The 19,500-nt window shown below is 42.1% G+C and overlaps 1 protein-coding gene across 11 annotated transcripts in view; it reads left to right on the top strand.

The window, feature by feature from the left end:
* The window catches only part of ssx2ipa (synovial sarcoma, X breakpoint 2 interacting protein a), a 67,111-nt gene that overhangs the window by 29,838 nt on the left and 17,773 nt on the right, over window positions 1-19,500 (top strand). For 9 of the 11 annotated variants that reach the window (XM_048539670.2, XM_048539667.2, XM_048539672.2 and 6 more), the window contains 8 exons: window positions 2,245-2,396; window positions 6,212-6,415; window positions 7,030-7,140; window positions 8,870-9,005; window positions 10,550-10,625; window positions 11,699-11,876; window positions 15,887-16,037; window positions 18,542-18,675. In XM_048539670.2, coding sequence (XP_048395627.1) covers window positions 2,245-2,396; window positions 6,212-6,415; window positions 7,030-7,140; window positions 8,870-9,005; window positions 10,550-10,625; window positions 11,699-11,876; window positions 15,887-16,037; window positions 18,542-18,675 — 1,142 coding nt within the window. The remainder of the gene's footprint in view (window positions 1-2,244; window positions 2,397-6,211; window positions 6,416-7,029; window positions 7,141-8,869; window positions 9,006-10,549; window positions 10,626-11,698; window positions 11,877-15,886; window positions 16,038-18,541; window positions 18,676-19,500) is intronic. The other 2 variants (XM_059648170.1, XM_048539671.2) reach the window with 1 other exon arrangement.

Below are 19,500 nucleotides of genomic sequence, written 5' to 3'. Positions count from 1 at the left end.
TGCTGAAAGTGCTCAATATGAAGTTACACACAGAGACTAGACTAACCTAAACCATAAACCAATCTTTAAGTGTCTTAATGACTACTACCCAATTGCTCTGACTTCAATAATCATGAAATAATTTGAGGCTGGACATGGTCCACATCAACTCCAGTCGCCTAGCTGCCTCAATCCCCTACAGTTTGCCTACCACAGGTCCACAGAGGATGCCATATCCCTAGCTCTGCACTCATTGCTGGAGCATCTGAACAACAAGGACACCTATATCAGTCACCTGCTCATTGAGTACAGCTCTGGCTTCTACACCATTATCCCCTTCAGAATGATCTCAGAACTCTGTCACCTTGATCTCAGCTACACCCTCTACAACTGGATCCTTTGCAGTCTGTGGGTCAGAAAGCTATCAGTGAGGATCAGTAACTACACGTCCTCCACAATAGCACTCGATGCTGGAGCCCCCCAGGGATACATCCTCAGCATCCTACTGTACTCCCTGTGCACCTACAATAGTGTTGCCAAGTTCTAAACAAACGCCATCTACAAGTTCACTGACAACGATTAAAAAAAAACCAGGGTGATAGAGGGCTTTGTGGCCTAGTGCGGTGGAAACAATCTGTCCCCATGTCAGCAAAACTAAAGAACTGATCACAGACTTCAGAAAGAAATTAGAACATGCCCCCATCTACAGAACTGAGGTTGAGAGTGAAGAGCAAGTTCCTCAGTGATGATAACCGATCTGTCCTGGATTTCCCACGTAGATGTAACAGTCAAGAAGGCACAACAGTGCCACCCACCTCTTCCTCAAGTGGCTCAGGAAATTTGTCCATAAGGTCCCTTACCAACTTCTACAGATGAACCATTGAAAACATACTGTCCGGGTGCATCATGGCCTGGTATGGCAACTGCTGTACCTAGGACTGTAAGAAACTACAGAAGGTGGTGTGCACTGTCTAGACCATCACGGAAGCCAACCTTTGATCCACGGACTGTATTCACACGACTCGCTTGGAAAGGCGGCCAATGTAAAGATCCATCCCACCCTGGTATTGATCTCCTACAACCTCTTCCATCAGGCAGAAAATACAGAAGCCTGAACACACAAACAAGCAGGTTCAGAAATGGCTTCTTTCTGGCCATTATCAGACTGTTGAATGGACTGTGGACTCTAGCCTCAAATAGTGTAACCTGTATGCCTCTTCAGTCTTTTTGGGCTGAACATCCTTTGCTTGCTGTGATCTGCCTGTACCACCTGTAATCAAACCAAAGCTTTTCATTTTTGGTACATGTGGCAATAAAATCAAAAATCATTATCAAAGGAAGAGAAGAGTCCATGTATAGAACCTACTTTTTTTAAAAAGAGACAGAAGTTGCTTGAAAAGCTCAGCAGGCTTGGCAGCATTTTGTGAAGAGAAATCAAAGTTAATGTTCCAATTCTGGCGTACCTTCCTCAGAAGGGTCTCTTCACAGATGCTACTAGACCTTCTGGGCTTTTCCAGCAACTTGTTTGTGTCTGATTTTTATAGCATCAGTTTTTATCTAGAACCTAGTTGTTTGTTTTGTTAATAGTTGAAACCAATGGTTGTATTTGTAGTTTAACATATTTTGATTATCTTCCTTTTTGTCTGTGTTTGACCAGACATGCATACTATCTGAGCTGGTTCCTTCGTTTGTCAACACGCAACTCCTAAAGCCTTTTGTGAAATGGGAGCCTTGAAGGATTGTGTCAAAATTTGAAACTGTCATTCCAGAAATGTGCACAATCTGCAGAGCCAAATCTTAAGTGGTGCAAACTTTTTCTCTGGTTTTTTTTGAGTTGCTCGCAACAGCTCTTGAGGTTTCACACTAAGACTGGGAGATTTTGCAACCCCCATGAATTATAGATTATGCATCAAGTAGTTGCTTAAGTAAATGTCATGTTCCTAATGTGGTTTTATAACTTTTTAACAATGTAAAATGTTCATGATACCTTTGTTCATTGAAATATTTCTCTGAACCAAACTCTCTGTATCTGGCATTGAATAGCACAAGTTTGTCAGCAGTAATGTGACAATAAATATTCGGGCTGCTCTGTCTATTTGCAGCATCATTTAATAGTTAATTCCTAAAAGGGTTCAAATGCTTAAAATCATGTCTTAATATATTTTGTAGATGGTATTAATTAGTCTCAGACTGAGTTACTTTCTAAGAGTCTGTTAGCTGTTGTACAGGACTGGCTCAGTTAACTTTCTGTTTTTCTTTTTACAGCAGACAAAAAGTTTATTTATCGTTATATATCCAGACCCCACATGTCTCCCCACAACAGTTCCACTGAAACACTGCCTTTATTTACCAGTCATAATTTAAGTTTATTTTGCACAAAGGAGAATGTTGAGCAATGCACAGAATACCTCAATCAGGTAAGTTGTTTCTAAAATAAGACCATGTTTGGCTTTTTTTTCCCCATACGTTTTTGGTCTTGTAGCACCCTGTACGATGTGACTTTTTAAAAAAAACACAATCTGTCGAAGAATGAATATATCTCCCCCGGCTTTACCTCTTGCCTCAATAGGATTATATTTGAGTAGATTGTTGTCATCCTGCTCTCACTTTGCTGTGGTGACAGCAAGTTTTTTTGTCCTTAATCAAAACTTAATTCCAATGTGCATCCTGCCGAAGATTGCATCCTTCTAAAATAGGGTTGGGATATTGGCATTACCCACAGCAGTATAACTAGATATTACTGAAAGCAATGCCTTGCAATGCAGAATTTGAAGTGTGTAACCAGCCATTATGAAATGCAAGCATTTCATGCTAACACTTGCAGGAGAATTTGCAATTTCAAGAGGTATAACCATGTAAGTGGCTTGAATTTCGCCTCTATCTCAGATATGAATGGCATTTCCAGCAGTCCCTATATTTTCCCAATGTTTATTATGCTCTTGAAGTGATGGTGCCCCTGCCTTAATGTAACTCTTCTGGCTGGCTGTTAGGTTTGAGCCTTGATGGTGATGTACATGTGGTCTGTTATACTTTTTGGACATGCAGAAAGCCAGATATGGCAGTAAATTCCAGGCCATATATACTTAAGATCTGTAGTAACCTTCATTGCTTCTCTGTTTTGTAGTTAGTAGTTACAGGAGTATAACGAAGTATGTTCTGGGGGCCTGAGTTTGCCTCTGTTCTCCTCCCTGGTGTGCTGTTGTTGTTGTATTCCCTCCTGTGTATACTGTTGGGCTGCCGGCACTGTATATGGTGTTCCTGTGCAACTCAAATTTTCTTCTCCTCCTTTCCCCCTGCGCGCCCCCCACCCCGTCCTCAGATGAACACAGAGGTTATATGATGTCCATTGTCCAATATCCACTTCCCTTCCCTTTCTTTCAAGGCAGTCTCTGAAGTGTAATCCCCTTTTGAAACTCTCCTTAATGACAGCTCTTTCTGACCTTTTTTTGGTTTGTGCGCTATCCCTTTTAATCTTTTGGAGCAAACCTTGGACTCGGTCACTTCCTACCTTGTAACACTATACAGCCATCAAATTTGAGCACCCAAAAATCAATCTAATTGACTCCCTCTTTAAGCCAGAAGAGTGATTTGAGAGTCTGGCAGTTTAAAACATGACTTAGCTATGTTGAATTAATGAGTTACTGAAGGTACAGAAGACTCAAGTAAGTTTAATTTAATCGGGAAGCTACATTAAATCCCACATGTGTACGTAAATAATATAGAAATATATAAAGGGGGCAAGTGAAATGCAACATGTGGCCTTCCCAGTGCCTAGCTGCCTGCCTCAATATGTTTTATTGTTCAGGAAATGTGGGTATTGCTGGATAGGTCAGCCTTTATTCTTCATCCTAATTAAGAGTCAGCCACGTTGCTGAGACTCTGCAGTCACATGTAGCGCAAGCCAGGCCAGGTTAAGATGGCGGGTTTTCTTCACTAAAGGACATCTGTGAACCAGATGGGTTTTTCCTGGCAATGAATGAAACTCGAGGGCTTTTTACACATGCATGAAGAATAAGCGAATGACCAGAGGAAGGGTAGGGCCGATCAACGATCGCAAAGGAAACTTGTGCACAGGGCCTAAAGAGATAGGAGAGGTCCTTAATGAATACTTTCTTTCAGTATTCATATCTGAGTGGGAACTTGTAGAGGAGGACAGTGTGAAATAGGCTGGTAGGTTAGAGGAGGTGGATGTTAGTAAGGAGGATGTACTAGGAATTTTGAGGAACTTGAAGATGGATGAACCCCCTGGGCCTGATGGATTTATCCAAGGATTCTGTGGGAAGCAAAGGAAGAGAGTGCAGGGCCTTTGATTATCTTTTTGTCCTCACTGTCCACGGGTATAGTGCTGGAAGATTGGAGAGTGGCAAATGTCATTCCTTTTTCAAAAAAGGAATAGGGATAACACTGCAATTACATGCCAGTTAGTGTTACTTCAGTGGTGGGCAAATTATTGAAAGGGATCAGAGAGAGGATTTAGATCGGCAGAGTTTGATTCGCAATAGTCAACATGGATTTGAGAGGGGTAGGTCATGCCTCTCAAACCTTTGAATTCTTTTAAAGGGCTGACCAAACACACGGATGAAGGTAGAGCAGTGGATGTGGTATACATGGATTTAAGGCATCTGATAAGGTTCCCCATGGTAGGCTAATGCAGAAAGTAAAGAGGCTAGTTTAGGGGGAAATGTGGCAGACTGGAATCAAAATTGGCTGACAAAGTATGGTAGACGACGGGAAATATTCAAAATCATGCTCAGTTATGAGTGGTGTACCACAAGGATCAATTATTTTTCCTCTGATTTTTTTTTGTAAATGATTTGGATGTAGGAGGGGAAGGGTGGGTTACTAAGTTCTCAGACAATACGAAGGTGGGTTGAGTTGTGGATAGTGCAGAGGGCTGTTCTAGATTACAAAGGGACATTTGATAGGATGCAGAGCTGGGCTGAGAAGTGAGATGGAGGTTGACACTGAAAAGCGTGAGGTGATTCATTTTGGGAGGACATGGTTGAAAGCATAATACAGGATTAAAGGAAAGATTCTTAGCAGTGTGGAGGAGCAGACGGATCTTGGATTTATCTGTGCAGTTCCCTGAAACATGCCACCCAGGTGGATAGAGTTGTTAGAAGGCATATGATGTGTTAGCTTTCATTGAGAGGGATTGAGTTCAAGGGCTGTGAAGTTATGCTCCAGCTATACCAAACCCTGTTTCAGCCACATCTGGAGTATTGTGTCCATTTCCAGTCAACTCATCCACAGGAAAGATGTGGAAGCATTGGAAAAGGTGCAGAGAGCTTTATCAGGATGTTGCCTGGAATGGAGGGAATGCCTTACAAGGAAAGGTTGCGAGAGCTAGAACTTTTTAGAACAACCAGGAATGAGAAGTGATTTGATAGAGGTGTAGAAAATGATCAGAGGTATAGATAGAGTGGACAGCCAGAGATGTTTTCCTAGGGTGGAGGTAGCTATTATGAGGAGGCATAGTTTTAAAGGAGTGAAGGTAGATACAGGGGAGACATTAGAGGTAGGTGCTTTATTCAGTGGTCAGGGCATGGAATGCATTGCCGGAGAGGGTAGTGGAGCCGGCCTCCTTTAGGGGCATTTAAGCAGCTATTAGATAGGCATATGGATGATAGTATAAGGTAGGGATGGAGGTTAGATAGACCTTAGGTTTAGGGTAAAAAGTATGGACCCTTCAGCCCACGATGTTGTGCCGAACTCTTCTATGTCCTACGTTTGTGGGCGTCAGTTGACTTAATTCCATTTTTTTTTAGTATAATGAACTCCGGTTCCAACTGCTGTAGCAAGATTTGAACTCTGGGCGGGGGGGGGCAGAACATTCCGTGGTCTCTGGATTATTAGTCGACTGATAATACCGCAAGGCTGTCAGTACAAACATGCAGGGGAAATTATGGATGCCTGACCTCCTGTAGGTCTTGTGTGCCTGAAATGGTCAATCAGTGGCTAATTAAAAAAATTCATTTCCCACTCCCAACCCACACTTAAATCAGTAATTTTAGCTTTGACAGCCTAAGCAAGGTTCTTTTGAGTGCCATCTCAGCCCCTTGAAGGTGCATTGAAATCAGGTGCCCATTGAGATAATGGGCAATATTCCCCCAGATTTTTGATTTGAGGGGGCTGTGAATGCCAGGACACCCTGTAAAATCAGCTCCATAGTATTTTAAAAATTTACCACACTATATGTAGCTTTGTTAAAAATATTTCTTCAATATTTTAGGAACTCACTGCATTGGGATTTCCATCTTTTTACACTGAAGACACCACACAGAAAGAACTAAATCTGGAGGCCATTCTAAATTGCATGTATGACCTGCTTCAACTTCATCGCAAAAGTCTTCGTGCGTTAGAAGATATGGAAACACAAAATCTGAAATCCAGTAGTGATATGGATCATTTGTACCACAACCAAGTTAAACTAAAGGTAGAAGGCAATATGAGTAACCCACTTTAACGCTATTTTGCTGTTAGTCATTTTATTGAAGGTAACAGAAATACCTGAGTTGAACTTGAACATGCTCCTTAATGATCAAATAGGACTGCCTCCTTTATATGTAGTTCCCACAAAGTGTAGCTTTTTCTTTTCAAAGCTGGGGCAGTCCTTTTTCTATGATCTTTGACACACCCCACCCACTTCCATTGGTGATAGCTCATAAGACTTTTAATTGAGAGGGATATTGATCCCATAATTAAATGTCAACTTCCTTTTTTCTGAAGCAGGGTCTAGGCCCAAAACGTCGCTTTCTTGCTCCTGATGCTGCTTGGCCTGCTGTGTTCATCCAGCTCTATGGCTTGTTTTCTCTGCCTTTTTCAACTTCTGTTTGCAAGAGGGGTGTGGAAAGAGGAAATTACTTGTCTTCCAGTTGAGCAGGTTAAGCTTGAAAATGCCAAGCAGGATTTTGTTGTCAAAACCATGAACTAGTGATTTATGATGTGCACATGCTTGACACTTGCTTTGCAAGTTGATGTGCTGTAATATTTTAAGTGACAGAGATGACTCTCTTGGGGTTTTGAATAATCCATTTTGAATATTCATAGGATCAACTGGAATTATCTCGTAGAGAAGTTGTAGCTCTTCAGGAAAAAGATAGACAACTACAGTTGAAGAACAGAACTTTACATGGCTTACTAAAGAATGAAAAGGAGGAGGTAAACACTTAATGTGTACCGAGTAAAGCAAAAAGTACCTTTAATTCTGTACAGTTTACCTGAAACGTTAACTGATTTCTCTCCACAGATGTTGCCAGACCTGCTGAGCTTTTCCAGCAATTTGTTTTTATTTGATTTTACAGCATCTGCAATTATTTCGGTTTTATCTTTAATTTTTTGATCATTTTTATTATTCTGCCAAAATTTCTTTCTTGGTCTTGTCATTTTTAAAGCAAATTTTTTTTAAAAAAAAGTCAGTTCATGTAGAGAACTTCATTTAAAGGTTCATCTGGTTCTTATTTATACATTTTTGACTTGGAAAAGAGTTCTCTTTTTTATACTTTAATGCATGGGTACATGGAATGTCTTCCAAAATAAGAATGTTGCTAGTGAAATTGCCACCTTGATTTAGGTGCATTTTTGAACTAGTTTTCCTTCTAAAATTCCTGTCTGTTAAGTCAAGGAAAATCTAAACTATTAAAGCAATCTTTAATTTTATTCATTGCAAAGCAAAGTAAATACTGCAAGGTCAGAAACTTTTATCACTCCACCTGAAAGATGATGAGATCCAGTCTACCTGTGTCAGTGAATTTCAAAGATCCTGTATCACTATTTGAATAACTCATTTGCCTGAACCAGCATTGTACCTCAAACATGTCTTGTCATTCTCTCCATTTGTTTGGTCCTTGTTCAGTGCAAAGTTTGGGCAGGACAGTAGTTAGCACCTACTGATCAGAACAGGGACCCCAGGTTCAATTCCGGCCTCAGGTGATTGTCATTGTGGAGCCTGGACTTTGTCCCTGTCTCTGTATGGGTTTCCCCTTGGTGCTCTGGTTCCTCCCACACGTCTGCAGATTGGGTGTATCAGCCATGGCAAATGTGGTGTTAGGGGTAGGATGGGTGGTGGGTCTGGGTGGGATGCTCTTTGGAGGGTGGTGCAGACTCAGTGGGCCAGATGGCCTCTTTCTGCACTGTTGATTCTTATAATTCCATTCTCATTCAAATTTGATGCATGTTCATGAAGCACTTTCAGACATTCTTGGGAAGTGATTAAAATATAATTTAAAAGCAATTGCTTCCTCTCTGTTTGTTTTCCTGAGTTTCTGTTTTTTTGTCTTTCTATTTTATTCAGTCTCTTACTTCTTAGCACTGACTCCTGTACATCTAAATCAGAGCATGCTAAAATCTCAGTTTTTGGACAGCAGTTCTTGTTTTTACCCTGTAAGATGAACACTAATGTTGAAAAATGTTAAACTCCAGTACAGTGTCAAACTGTGAACAGGTTTCTGTTACTGTGCTTTTGACGTTATTTCTACTGGTGCACTACTTTTAAGCCAACCAGCTTTTGGCTAAAATATTTTCACTGATCTGTTGAATTTCCATTGAGCATACGTACTGAATTTTGTGATAGTGTGTTAAAACCTATCCAAGATATTTTCAATTTGAAGTACCTGGACTTCAGGAACTAGAGATAGAAAGTGCCCTGATTAGTGTTTGGATTAGACCCTTTTTTATTAACTCAGATTTTAGTGAAGTAGGATATTCTCCTACTGAAATTGCTTGAAACTTTATATTGTATTTCAATTTGTCAAGTATTGTGGATTTTCTTTTAGTTTTCATAGGTGGTGTAAACTAGTTTTTGAATATCACAAATACTTTAAGACTCTTGATCGCAAACTAAACAGTTTAGAACTTTTAAATTACTGAATTTGTTGCACGTTGTTTTTAGACACAAAAATTACAAAATATAATAGCAAGTCGCGCTACCCAATACAATCATGACTTGAAGAGAAAGGAACGAGAGTACAATAAACTGAAAGAACGCTTGCACCAACTCGTGATGGATAAAAAAGATAAAAAGCTATGTAAGTGTTCCTGGGATTGCAATCTTTGGGCTGTTTGTGTTGGTGGAGGATTTCGTCACGTATGTTAGTGAAATGTTGGGGCAACTGGAACCAATATTTTGTTATTGCCTAATGGATTGCTTTTAATAACTTAGTGTACAGTGATCCTGGTGTATCCTACTTCCTTGCTGTACCTGTTGCCTTTCTTCTTGAGAAGTGTCACTGATCAGTAATGATGCAGGTGATATGCAACAATAATGGAATGAAGTGTCATGATAATTTTAGAAAGGTTCAACTAATTGTATGACTTTTCATGATTTTAATGTTACAAATACTGCCTTTAAAATCATGAGATAAAGTCTGCAATGTAGTTTACCTGTTTGCACCACAAACTGTTTACTGGTGTTACAATGCCAGCTGATGGCAATACCAGACTAGTTCAATAGAAGATTGCAGTTTGGTTTGATAGGCCATAAGTTGTTTTTGCAATTGATTGATCATGGAGTACTATCATTGGTGACCTCTTATGAGTATGTTCAATGTACTTTAACAAAAGAATGAGTTGTTTGCCCTGAAGACCAACACAAACCATGTTGCACTGTACTAAACTATTTGTAATAGACTCCTTGCAAACATCAAAGATTTATTCAACAATACTGTTCTGACACTCAACCCACAATGAAGTTTAGTCCAGAGTCTCTGATTTTGTTTTTAAAGTTCCTTGTTCAGCAACCATGACTATAATTGGATTCTAATTAGCAATGTGTAAGTACTAATCTGTTTCTTTAGTTAATGTCTCTTCTTGAGACCCTTAAAAAAAATCTACTTAAGCTGTTTAAGGAATAAGCTTCCTTATTTTTTGACATGTATTCCTTTTGTTTTTAACAGCCTTGAAACCTCAAACCTTCTGTTTCTGAAGCTTTTCTGTTACAGTGGCCCTTAGTGCTGTTACACAGATGATCCCACAGCTCCACATCTCTTTAGCTGAAAAGTGATTTCTGTCTGTAGTGGTTACCAAGATTAATTTTAAAGAAATTTTTGTAGGGATAGTATGAGATTTGTACCAATATCTGCAGTTATTAAAAAAAAAAATTATGACTTGGTCACCACCGTGGATAGTTTTTTTGGTTAATGAGCATATTCCTGTTCCCTAACTTTGCACTTCGTGTTTCTAGTCCAATAATTTATCTGCTCCGCACTTAGTGCCACCTGCTGGGCTAATCAATTTAATGCAAATAGCATTTAGAAATGTATCTCTCCAAACAAGATTGTTTTTAAAATAATAATTTTAATTTAATGCTATAATGTAAATCAAGCAGTATGGGATGACCCAGTAGTCCTCTGCCAGATGTTATTGCTGTTATGAAGTGAAGAAAGTACTGTACTGAGAGTGTAAGTCATGGTCAGACTGATTTGATTTGTCATAAGCAGATATTTCATCAGTGAAATTGATTAGATCTACACTCACTTCCAATAGAAGTGGTTGGCAGAACATTGGTAGTTTTTGTAAGCTCTCTACATTTTAAATGCATTCCTGACTTTACCTTTTCAAAAATTCTTTAAAGGTATTGACATTCTGAATTATGTGGGTCGGTCTGATGGCCGGCGTAGTGCATGGAGGACTGGGAAAACCGAAGCCAGGTACTGTGAAGTTGTTTTACCAAATCCGTCTTCTGTTTCATACTGTAGCCCACAAATATAATTTCACAATTTCCCACTGCAAAGACATGAAAATTAGTGGAGTTGTGAATAGTGAGAAATGATGTCAAAGAATGCAGGAGGCTGTAGAACAGTGGGAAAGTTGGATGGAGAAACAGCAGATGGGGTCTAATCCAGGCAAATGAGGCGATATGTTGACTTCCTAAAGTACAAGAGCAAAATATACAGTAGATGGCAGAACTGTTAAGGGCATTAATGTACAGAAGAAGCTTGGGATGCAAGTCAGTAGCGCTCTGAAGGTAGCAACACCAGTGGTAGAGAAGGTATACAGCATGCTTGCTTAATCAGTCAGGGCATGAGTGTAAAAGATGATGAGTCATGTCAGACTTGTATAAAACTTTTTAGTAAAGTTACATTTTGAAGTATTGTGTGCATTCTGGTTGCCACACTTAGAAAGGAATGTCGAAGCTCTGGAGAAGGTACGACCTGGGTCTACCAGAATATTGGAGGAACACAGCAGCCAGGCCTGCTGTGTCCTCCAGCTCCACTCTGTTGTCTCTGACTCCAGAATCGGCAGTTCTTGCTATGTCTTAACAGAACCTTGTCTGGATTGGAGTGTATCAGCTACAAGGGGAGGTGGAGCAAACTTGGATTGTTTTCACTAGAGGGCCAGAGGCTGCGGGAGCACCCTGATGAAAGAATATAAAATTTAAGTCCTAATCAGGTAGATAGTTAGAAATTTTTTTTGTTTTCCCCTCGTGTGAAAATGCCAAGTACTGGAGGACATAGGTTTAATGTGAGTGGGGAAACATTTTCAAGGTGATGTGGGAGGCAAGTTTGTTTCTAATGTGGTGGATGGTAGGTGCATAGAATGTACTGCCAGGAAATGTGGTTGAAGCAGGTGTGGTAGCAACATCTTTTTTAAGAGGTACGAAGTAGTGATGCAGACCATGTGGGGGCAGGTGGGCTTAGTTTAGAAAAGTTTCATGGTTGTGCAGATGAATGCCAGTGAGCCTGTTCTATGAGCCATTCTCGTGTTTCTCCCAAAAATGCAGGAATGAAGGGGAAATGTACAAATCTCTCATAAACAACTATGAAAGGCACCATAGAGAACTGATGCTGGAAAATATTGAACTGAAGCAAGTTCTACAGCAGATGAAGAAAGATATGATGTCTATTCTTAGCCGCATAAAGCAGAGACCAAAAGAACACCTAGAAGATAGCAGTGGTATAGTGAGTGTCACAATATTTATTGTTAGTGTATTCAAAATTTTAATATAAAACTGCAATTTTTCTGTATATGATCCAGCAAACTAGTTTACTACTGACAATGCAATCTGAATTTGTTATTTTTATTTTTTGTTCAATTTAATGATCTTGTGTATCAACGTTCATCTTTTTATTGTAAACTACAGATCCATAACCAACTCTTGTATCTTATTGAATGTGTAAATATAATCAGAGGTGACTTGTACTTTGTACCATTTTAAGGAGTATTTCTTCTATTATTTCGCCTGATGAAGGCTAGCAGTTCATTTTGCCACGCCAATGAATTGTACAGTGTTGAGTACCTCTGCACTCTGTCATATAAATTAAATACGAGTGTTCATGCATTTTCCTCAATTTTAAAAATTGGATGCTCCGACTAAGCTATGTGACAACACATTGATTTTCTTTTTTGTTCAATCCCTTCAATTTTCTTCTCTCCTTCGTGGTTGATAGAATGGAGTTCTGAAACCAGTGAAGTTTTGATTTGTTTTTATTTTTTACCCAATTTTATTTTTGTTGTTTGTTTTTTTTTGAAGTCATTCGCATTGGCGAGGCCATCCCTAACTCGGTTCAATTGGCTGTTTCAGAGGCCAGTGAAGGGACAACAACATTACTGTTGGCCTGGAGTCAGTTGTAGTCCAAATCAGTTGAGGATAGCAAATTGCCTTTGCCTTTACCCTTGTCGATGGTCATTTGATAACCAGCTGAGTTTTTACAATCTATGGCCTTGTTATTGACACTGACTTTGAATTCTAATAATAAAATCAGATATTACATCAGCTGCCATGATGGGGTTTGAACTGGTATTCTCAGATTATTGGTCGTCCAGTGACCTAGCCCCACTTGTAATGACTTAAAATTTTCAATGATTCCTAACTCTTCACCTACTTGATACGGAACAACTGACAAATTTTAAATCAAAAACATTACTGGAGAAACTTGGCAGGTTTGGCACTTCTGTAAAGAGAAAATGGAATTAACAATGAGTTCAGCAACCTTTCAGAACTGGGAGGCCGTTGGGGTGGAAAGTGAAACCTAGGGGGACCCTTTCTTGTGGGAGGGAAGAGAAGTGAAGGAAATGGGTCAGACATGGCAGAGGGCCCTGCCAACCATGGTGGCAGGAAATCCTTGGTTGAGGAGAAATAGTGGAAGTTTCCAAAGATCCCTGCAGAAGATATCATCACAGAGCGGAAGCAAAGGCGATGGAGAAACTGAAAATGGAAACCATACAGGAAGCAGTTCTTCAGATGCTGCCAGTCCTGCTGCATTTCAACAGCAATTTCTGATACAAACAAAAACAATCTCCAGCATCTGCAGGCGTCCATTTTATTTTAGGCAGTAAATGCCCTGATTTTGGACATGGTTTTTTGTTTTGTCACTTCAAAATTGGTTTCGTAGCTGCCATAATGTTCTGGTTAGCCGCATGCCACTGTAGAAGTGGTGATAATGGGAACTGCAGATGCTGGAGAATCCAAGATAACAAAATGTGAGGCTGGATGAACACAGCAGGCCCAGCAGCATCCCAGGAGCAAAAAGCTGACGTTTCGGGCCTAGACCCTTCATCAGAGAGGGGGATGGGGGTGAGGGCTCTGGAATAAATAGGGAGAGAGGGGGAGGCGGAACGAAGGTGGAGAGGTAGGGAGGGGATAGGTCAGTCCAGGGAAGACTGACAGGTCAAGGAGGTGGGATGAGGTTAGTAGGTAGGAGATGGAGGTGCGGCTTGGGGTGGGAGGAAGGGATGGGTGAGAGGAAGAACAGGTGAGGGAGGCAGAGACAGGCTGGACTGGTTTTGGGATGCAGTGGGTGGAGGGGCAGAGCTGGGCTGGTTGTGTGGTGCAGTGGGGGAGGGAAGACTTTTGAAGCTGGTGAAGCCCACATTGATACCATTAGGCTGCAGGGTTCCCAAGTGGAATATGAGTTGCTGTCCCTGCAACCTTCGAGTGGCCACATTGTGGCACTGCAGGAGTCCCATGATGGACATGTCATCTAAAGAATCCACCTCCTCCTGCAAAAATTCCATCCCCTATTCCCAATTCCTCTGCCTCTGCCGCATCTGCTCCCACGATGAGGCATTCCACTCCCGCACATCCCAGATGTCCAAGTTCTTCAAGGACCGCAACTCCTCCACCCCCCCCCCCCCGCGCGCACACAGTGGTCGAGAACGCCCTTGACCGCGTTTCCCACCACGCCCCCGCCACAACCACCCAAAGGGGATCCCCCTCATTCTCTCACCACCCCACCAACCTCAGGATACAATGCATCATCCTCCGACACTTCTGCCATCTACAATCCGACCCCACCACCCAGGACATTTTTCCATCCCCACCCTTGTCTGCTTTCTGGAGATACCACTCTCTCCGTGCCTCCCTTGTTCACTCCACACTGCCCTCCAACCTCAAAACACCCGGCACCTTCCCCTGCAACTGCAGGAAATGCTACATTTGCCCCCACACCACCTCCGTCACCCCTATCCCAGGCCCCAAGATGACTTTCCATATTAAGCAGAGGTTCACCTGCACATCTGCCAATGTGGTATACTGTATCCATTGTACCCGGTGTGGCTTCCTCTACATTGGGGAAACCAAGCGGAGGCTTGGGGACCACTTTGCAGAACACCTCCACTCAGTTCGCAATAAACGACTGCACCTCCCAGTCGCGAACCATTTCCACTCCCCCTCCCATTCTCTAGATGACATGTCCATCATGGGCCTCCTGCAGTGCCACAATGATGCCACCCGAAGATTGCAGGAACAGCAACTCACATTCCGCCTGGGAACCCTGCAGCCCAATGGTATCAATGTGGACTTCACCAGCTTCAAAAATCCCCCCCCCCCCCACCCACTGCATCCCAAAACCAGTCCAACCTGTCTCTGCCTCCCTAACCGGTTCTTCCTCTCACCCATCCCCTCCTCCCACCCCAAGCCGCACGCCCAGCTACCTACTAACCTCATCCCACCTCCTTGACCTGTCCGTCTTCCCTGGACTGACCTATCCCACCTCTCCACCTATACTCTCCTCTCCTCTCCCCCACCTATGCTCTCCCCCACCCCATCCCCCTCTCTGATGAAGGGTCTAGGCCTGAAACGTCAGCTTTTGTGCTCCTGAGTTGCTGCTGGGCCTGCTGTGTCCATCCAGCTCCACACTGTTATACTGTAGAAGTGGTGATTGTTTCACCACTTCAGGGGTATGGGATGTGAGCTGCTGCTGGAGGTCTGATCTAAACTCTTAAGTAAACAGAATGGAATGACCTCCAAAGATGTTCTAGCAGCGGAGATATCCAAAGGTTAATGGGTCTTCAGAGAAGATAAAATTTGACTTTAACCATGGAATTGCTAGTTTGCCACTCTCGTCAGATTTTTCCACTGAATATTGGAACCAGCAGAGCAAGGCAATGAAGTCTTGCTGTTCTGTACTGCTTGCTCTTCAAGTGGCTGAGCATTTTAGCCTTGCCGTCATAAGAACAGCTGGCATTCTGATGTATAGACTGGTTATACATTACCTTCCCAGCTGTTATGTGTGACACATTGCAGCTTCATTGCTGCCTGGACTAATTGCTGGAGCATGCTTGGTTCATAAAGTTTATAATGTGTCTTTGATCTTTATTTGTTTCTTTAATTATTTCACAAGACCTAAAGCTTTTTTCCCAAATTTTGCACCCCCCCCCCCCTCAAAGAACTACTGAGCAAGAAAACCAAAATAAATATTTCCTCTAACCTACTAGTGGTTTTGACTTTGAATTTACCTCCGACTACTTTTTTTATTTACTATTCATGAGGTGGGCGCCATGTCTCGTACTTGTTTTCTGAATCCAATTGTCCTTAAATGATGGCCAGCAGCTAGCTTGACCCACTTATTTGTAGAAAAGACATTAAAATGCTTCCTATTGTTGGGAAATGGAAGTCTTGATTTCATGTGGAAGGATGTGTTTGTTTTAAAGCAAGGAGCAGTTTCTTTCTCAGCTTTTGATTTCTCAGGCAGGATCTGACAATGAAGAGGATTCTCATGAATCAAACAAAGAAAATAGCTTGGAGCTTTCGTGCGATGCAGTCCGGGAGCAACTCACAAACAGTATTCGACAACAGTGGAGGATGCTGAAGAGCCATGTTGAGAAACTGGACACTCAAGGTATGATTTTTGACTTGTTCATAATTGAATTGTCCAGGGCAGCAGTAAGCAGTCTGTTTTTGACAGTTACTTTTTTTAAAAATGTTCTTTCAAGTTGCAAACCTCACTGACATGGCCAGGATTCATTGTCAATCCCCAGTTGTCCTTGGCACGAATGGCTTGTTAGTCTGTTTTAAACTGCCCTATGTTGCTGTGCCTGGAGTTGTATGCAGACCAGTCAGTGAAGATAGCAGATGTTCTTCTCTGAAGGGCATTCATGAATCATGTGGGTTCCTGTAGCAATTATTAGTTTCACCACTGCAGCAATGGTAACAAACTTTGTGTTCCATCAACTACTGTCATAAGATTTGATCCCAGTGTCCTTGGTGAGCATTTATTTGAGCTTCTGGATTACTAGGCGTATTACGTCACTACAACACCATCATCCCCTCCAGTTCCACAGAATCCCTACAGTGTAGAAGAAAGACATTCAGCCCATTGTGCCCACACTGACCCTGACTCACCTGTAACCCTGCATGTCTCATGGCTAATCCACCTAACCTACATATCCCTGGACAGTATGGGAAAATTTTAGCTTGGCCAACCCACCTAAACTGAACACATTCCAAAAAAGGAGTGGGAAGAAATCAGAGCACCTGGAGGAAACCCACACAAAGACTGTACAGACTCCACAGACAGTCACCTGAGGATTGAATCAAACCCAGGCCCCTGGGACTGAGGCAGCAGTGCTAACCACTGAAACACTGCTGCCCCAAGACCACTAGGCCATCGCCTTCCCCCAGTTGTATTGGTCTTGTGAGTGCCATGGGATCTTGTGGGCTGTAAAGAAACTGCTAATAAACTCAGTCCCAAATCAAAAAATTTCAAGTAGATCAAATAAATAGCAAGGAATAAAGTACAAATGTAATTCTTTACCACACTGAAAGGCTTGGCATGCATATGCAACCCACTGATGTTTTTGGATAACCCTTGGTCTAAGTTAGTTATTGTTTTCATTTTGGTTTTTGAGGACGCCTAAATATGGAAAATATTCATAGATTAATCATGCTGACTAGCTGGTGTTATGGTAACATCAGTACACTATCATTCCAGAGGCCCGAACTAATGCTATGGGAGATGTGTTCAAATTCCACGATAGCAGCTAGTTGAATCTAAAATCCATTAATTTAAAATATGGAATTGGAAATTGGGTTCAGCGACAGTTTCGTAATATCATCAATTTGTCATCTATCCTCAATGTGTAAACATCCTATCTAATTCGCATTTCCTTTGCGCCCAGCTGGGCCTATGTGACTGCAGACTCTAAACATTTTGGTTGACTCTTAACTGCCCTTTTTGAAATGGCCAAGCAGCCTATTCCGAAGGCAGTTACGGTTAGGCAACAAAATACTGGCCTTTCAAGTGAGTCTCATCCATGCAAGAATGAATTTAAAGATTAGTTCCAGCTAAATGATTCCCTTCTAGAAGTCCAAAAAAATAGGAATGGGAGTAGACCATTTGGCCCCATTCAATAAGATCATGGTTACTCTGACCAGCATTAATCAAACCACTTGCATTTTTACCTGTAACTCAGATTCTTGTTTTGGTTGGGAATCCGATCTATTTCAGCCTTTAAATATATACCCAAGAACTGTGATCCTGCAACTGTGGCAAGCATTTCCAAAGACATTCAACCCTCAGAAGAAATTCCTCCGGATTTTAGTCTTTAATTAATATCCCTATATTCTGAAACCATGCCCTTTGATCCTAAACTCTCCTGTGAGGGGAGACATTCTCTCAGCGTTTAACCCTGTCAAACCCCTTAAGCATCCCATATGTTTCAATGATATCACTATCTATCTCTCATTCCACTTTACAAGAGTGTGCAGCCACAACAGCACTGTTTCCTGTTACGAAGAAACATCCATAAAGGTTCGTGAGTAGATGTGTAGCTCGAGGCAGTGCTGATACAGTTATCAATGTAGCATAGGGAGAGGTTGGGGGTTTAGTGCCAGCATAGCTCAGGTTGTGGATGCTGTTTGGTTTGCTTGCGCGCTGAACTGGTTCACTAGTTCACAGACCATTCATTACCCAGCTAACTAATGAACCAGTGATAATGGGAACTGCAGATGCTGGAGAATCCAAGATAACAAAATGTGAGGCTGGATGAACACAGCAGGCCCAGCAGCATCTCGGGAGCACAAAAGCTGACGTTTTGGGCCTAGACCCTTCATCAGAGAGCTCTCTGAAGGGTCTAGGCCCAAAACGTCAGCTTTTGTGCTCCTGAGATGCTGCTGGGCCTGCTGTGTTCGTCCAGCCTCACATTTTATTATCTTTAATGAACCAGTTTGAGTGAGCTGACCACACCAAATATCTATAAAGTAGGAATCTTTCTGAAGTTCCCAAGCCATGATTTGTTTGTTTTTAAATATGTGGAAAATCAAAGCATTGTTATTTTTAAGCACTTTCAGTTGTTTTACATTCAATTCATAAAATTCTGATGGGCTGAATTGTATTTATTGCAGCATCCTTAGTAAACTCCAGTTTTCATGAAAGTGGTGAAATTATCAACAATGATCATGTGCAAGAAATTGAGAAGCTGAAAATAGAAATTCAGCAGTGCAGAGATGTGATCAAAGCTCAGCAACAGTTGTTACAGGTAAGGTTGGATTTCTAAAAGAATCAAGACCATAAGACAAGTGTGGAGCTGGAGGAACACAGACCATGCAGCATCAGAGGAGTAGGAATGTTAATGTTTTGGTTTGGAACCCTTCAGAAATGGAGAGGGGGGGCTAAAAGGAGTTCAGAAATAGAGAGGAGGGGCTGGGGCTGGGGCTGGGGAAGGTAAGTGGGATGGTGATAGGTAGGCAGTGGTGGGAATTGATCAGTGAGGTGGGAGAAGCAGATAGTTGGGAGAGAAGATGGACAGATTGTGTCTGCCAAAGAGGCAGGATGAGAGGGATGTTTGGCCACGGGATGAGGCTGGCGGGGGCGGTGGGGCGGTTTTAAAACTGGTGAATTCTATGGTTAGGCCATCAGGCTGCAGGCTCCCCAGGCAGAATAGGAGGTGCTGGTTCTCCAACTTGCAGATGGTGTCATTGTGACACTGGAGCAGCCCAAGATGGACATGTCACCCAGTGAGTGGGAGGAGTAGTTAAAGCGGTTGAACCAGAAAGTGTTGTCATTTGTTGCGAACAGAACGCAGATGCTGTACAAAGCAGTGTCCGAGCCTCCACTTGGCTTCTGAGGTAGCGGAGGCCACATCTGGAGCAACGGATGCAGTTGACACATTGAACCCATGTCTAATGTGCCTTGAATGGAGGGGGGAGGTGTAGCACTTGTTGCAGTTGCAGAAGAGTTGCCAGGGTGGTGGGATTAATGGGGTGTGTGGAGCGGATGAGGGAGTCGCAGAGAGTGGTCCCTACAAAAGGCAGATAGGGGTGGGGTGGGAAATAGATCTTTGGTTGTGGGTTCAGATTTTTAG

Source organism: Stegostoma tigrinum, chromosome 8, assembly GCF_030684315.1.
Source record: "Stegostoma tigrinum isolate sSteTig4 chromosome 8, sSteTig4.hap1, whole genome shotgun sequence".
Classification (NCBI taxonomy): Eukaryota; Metazoa; Chordata; class Chondrichthyes; order Orectolobiformes; family Stegostomatidae; genus Stegostoma; species Stegostoma tigrinum.
The sequence above is the reverse complement of the archived record's forward strand: the minus strand, read 5'-3'. Positions and strand labels throughout refer to the sequence as shown.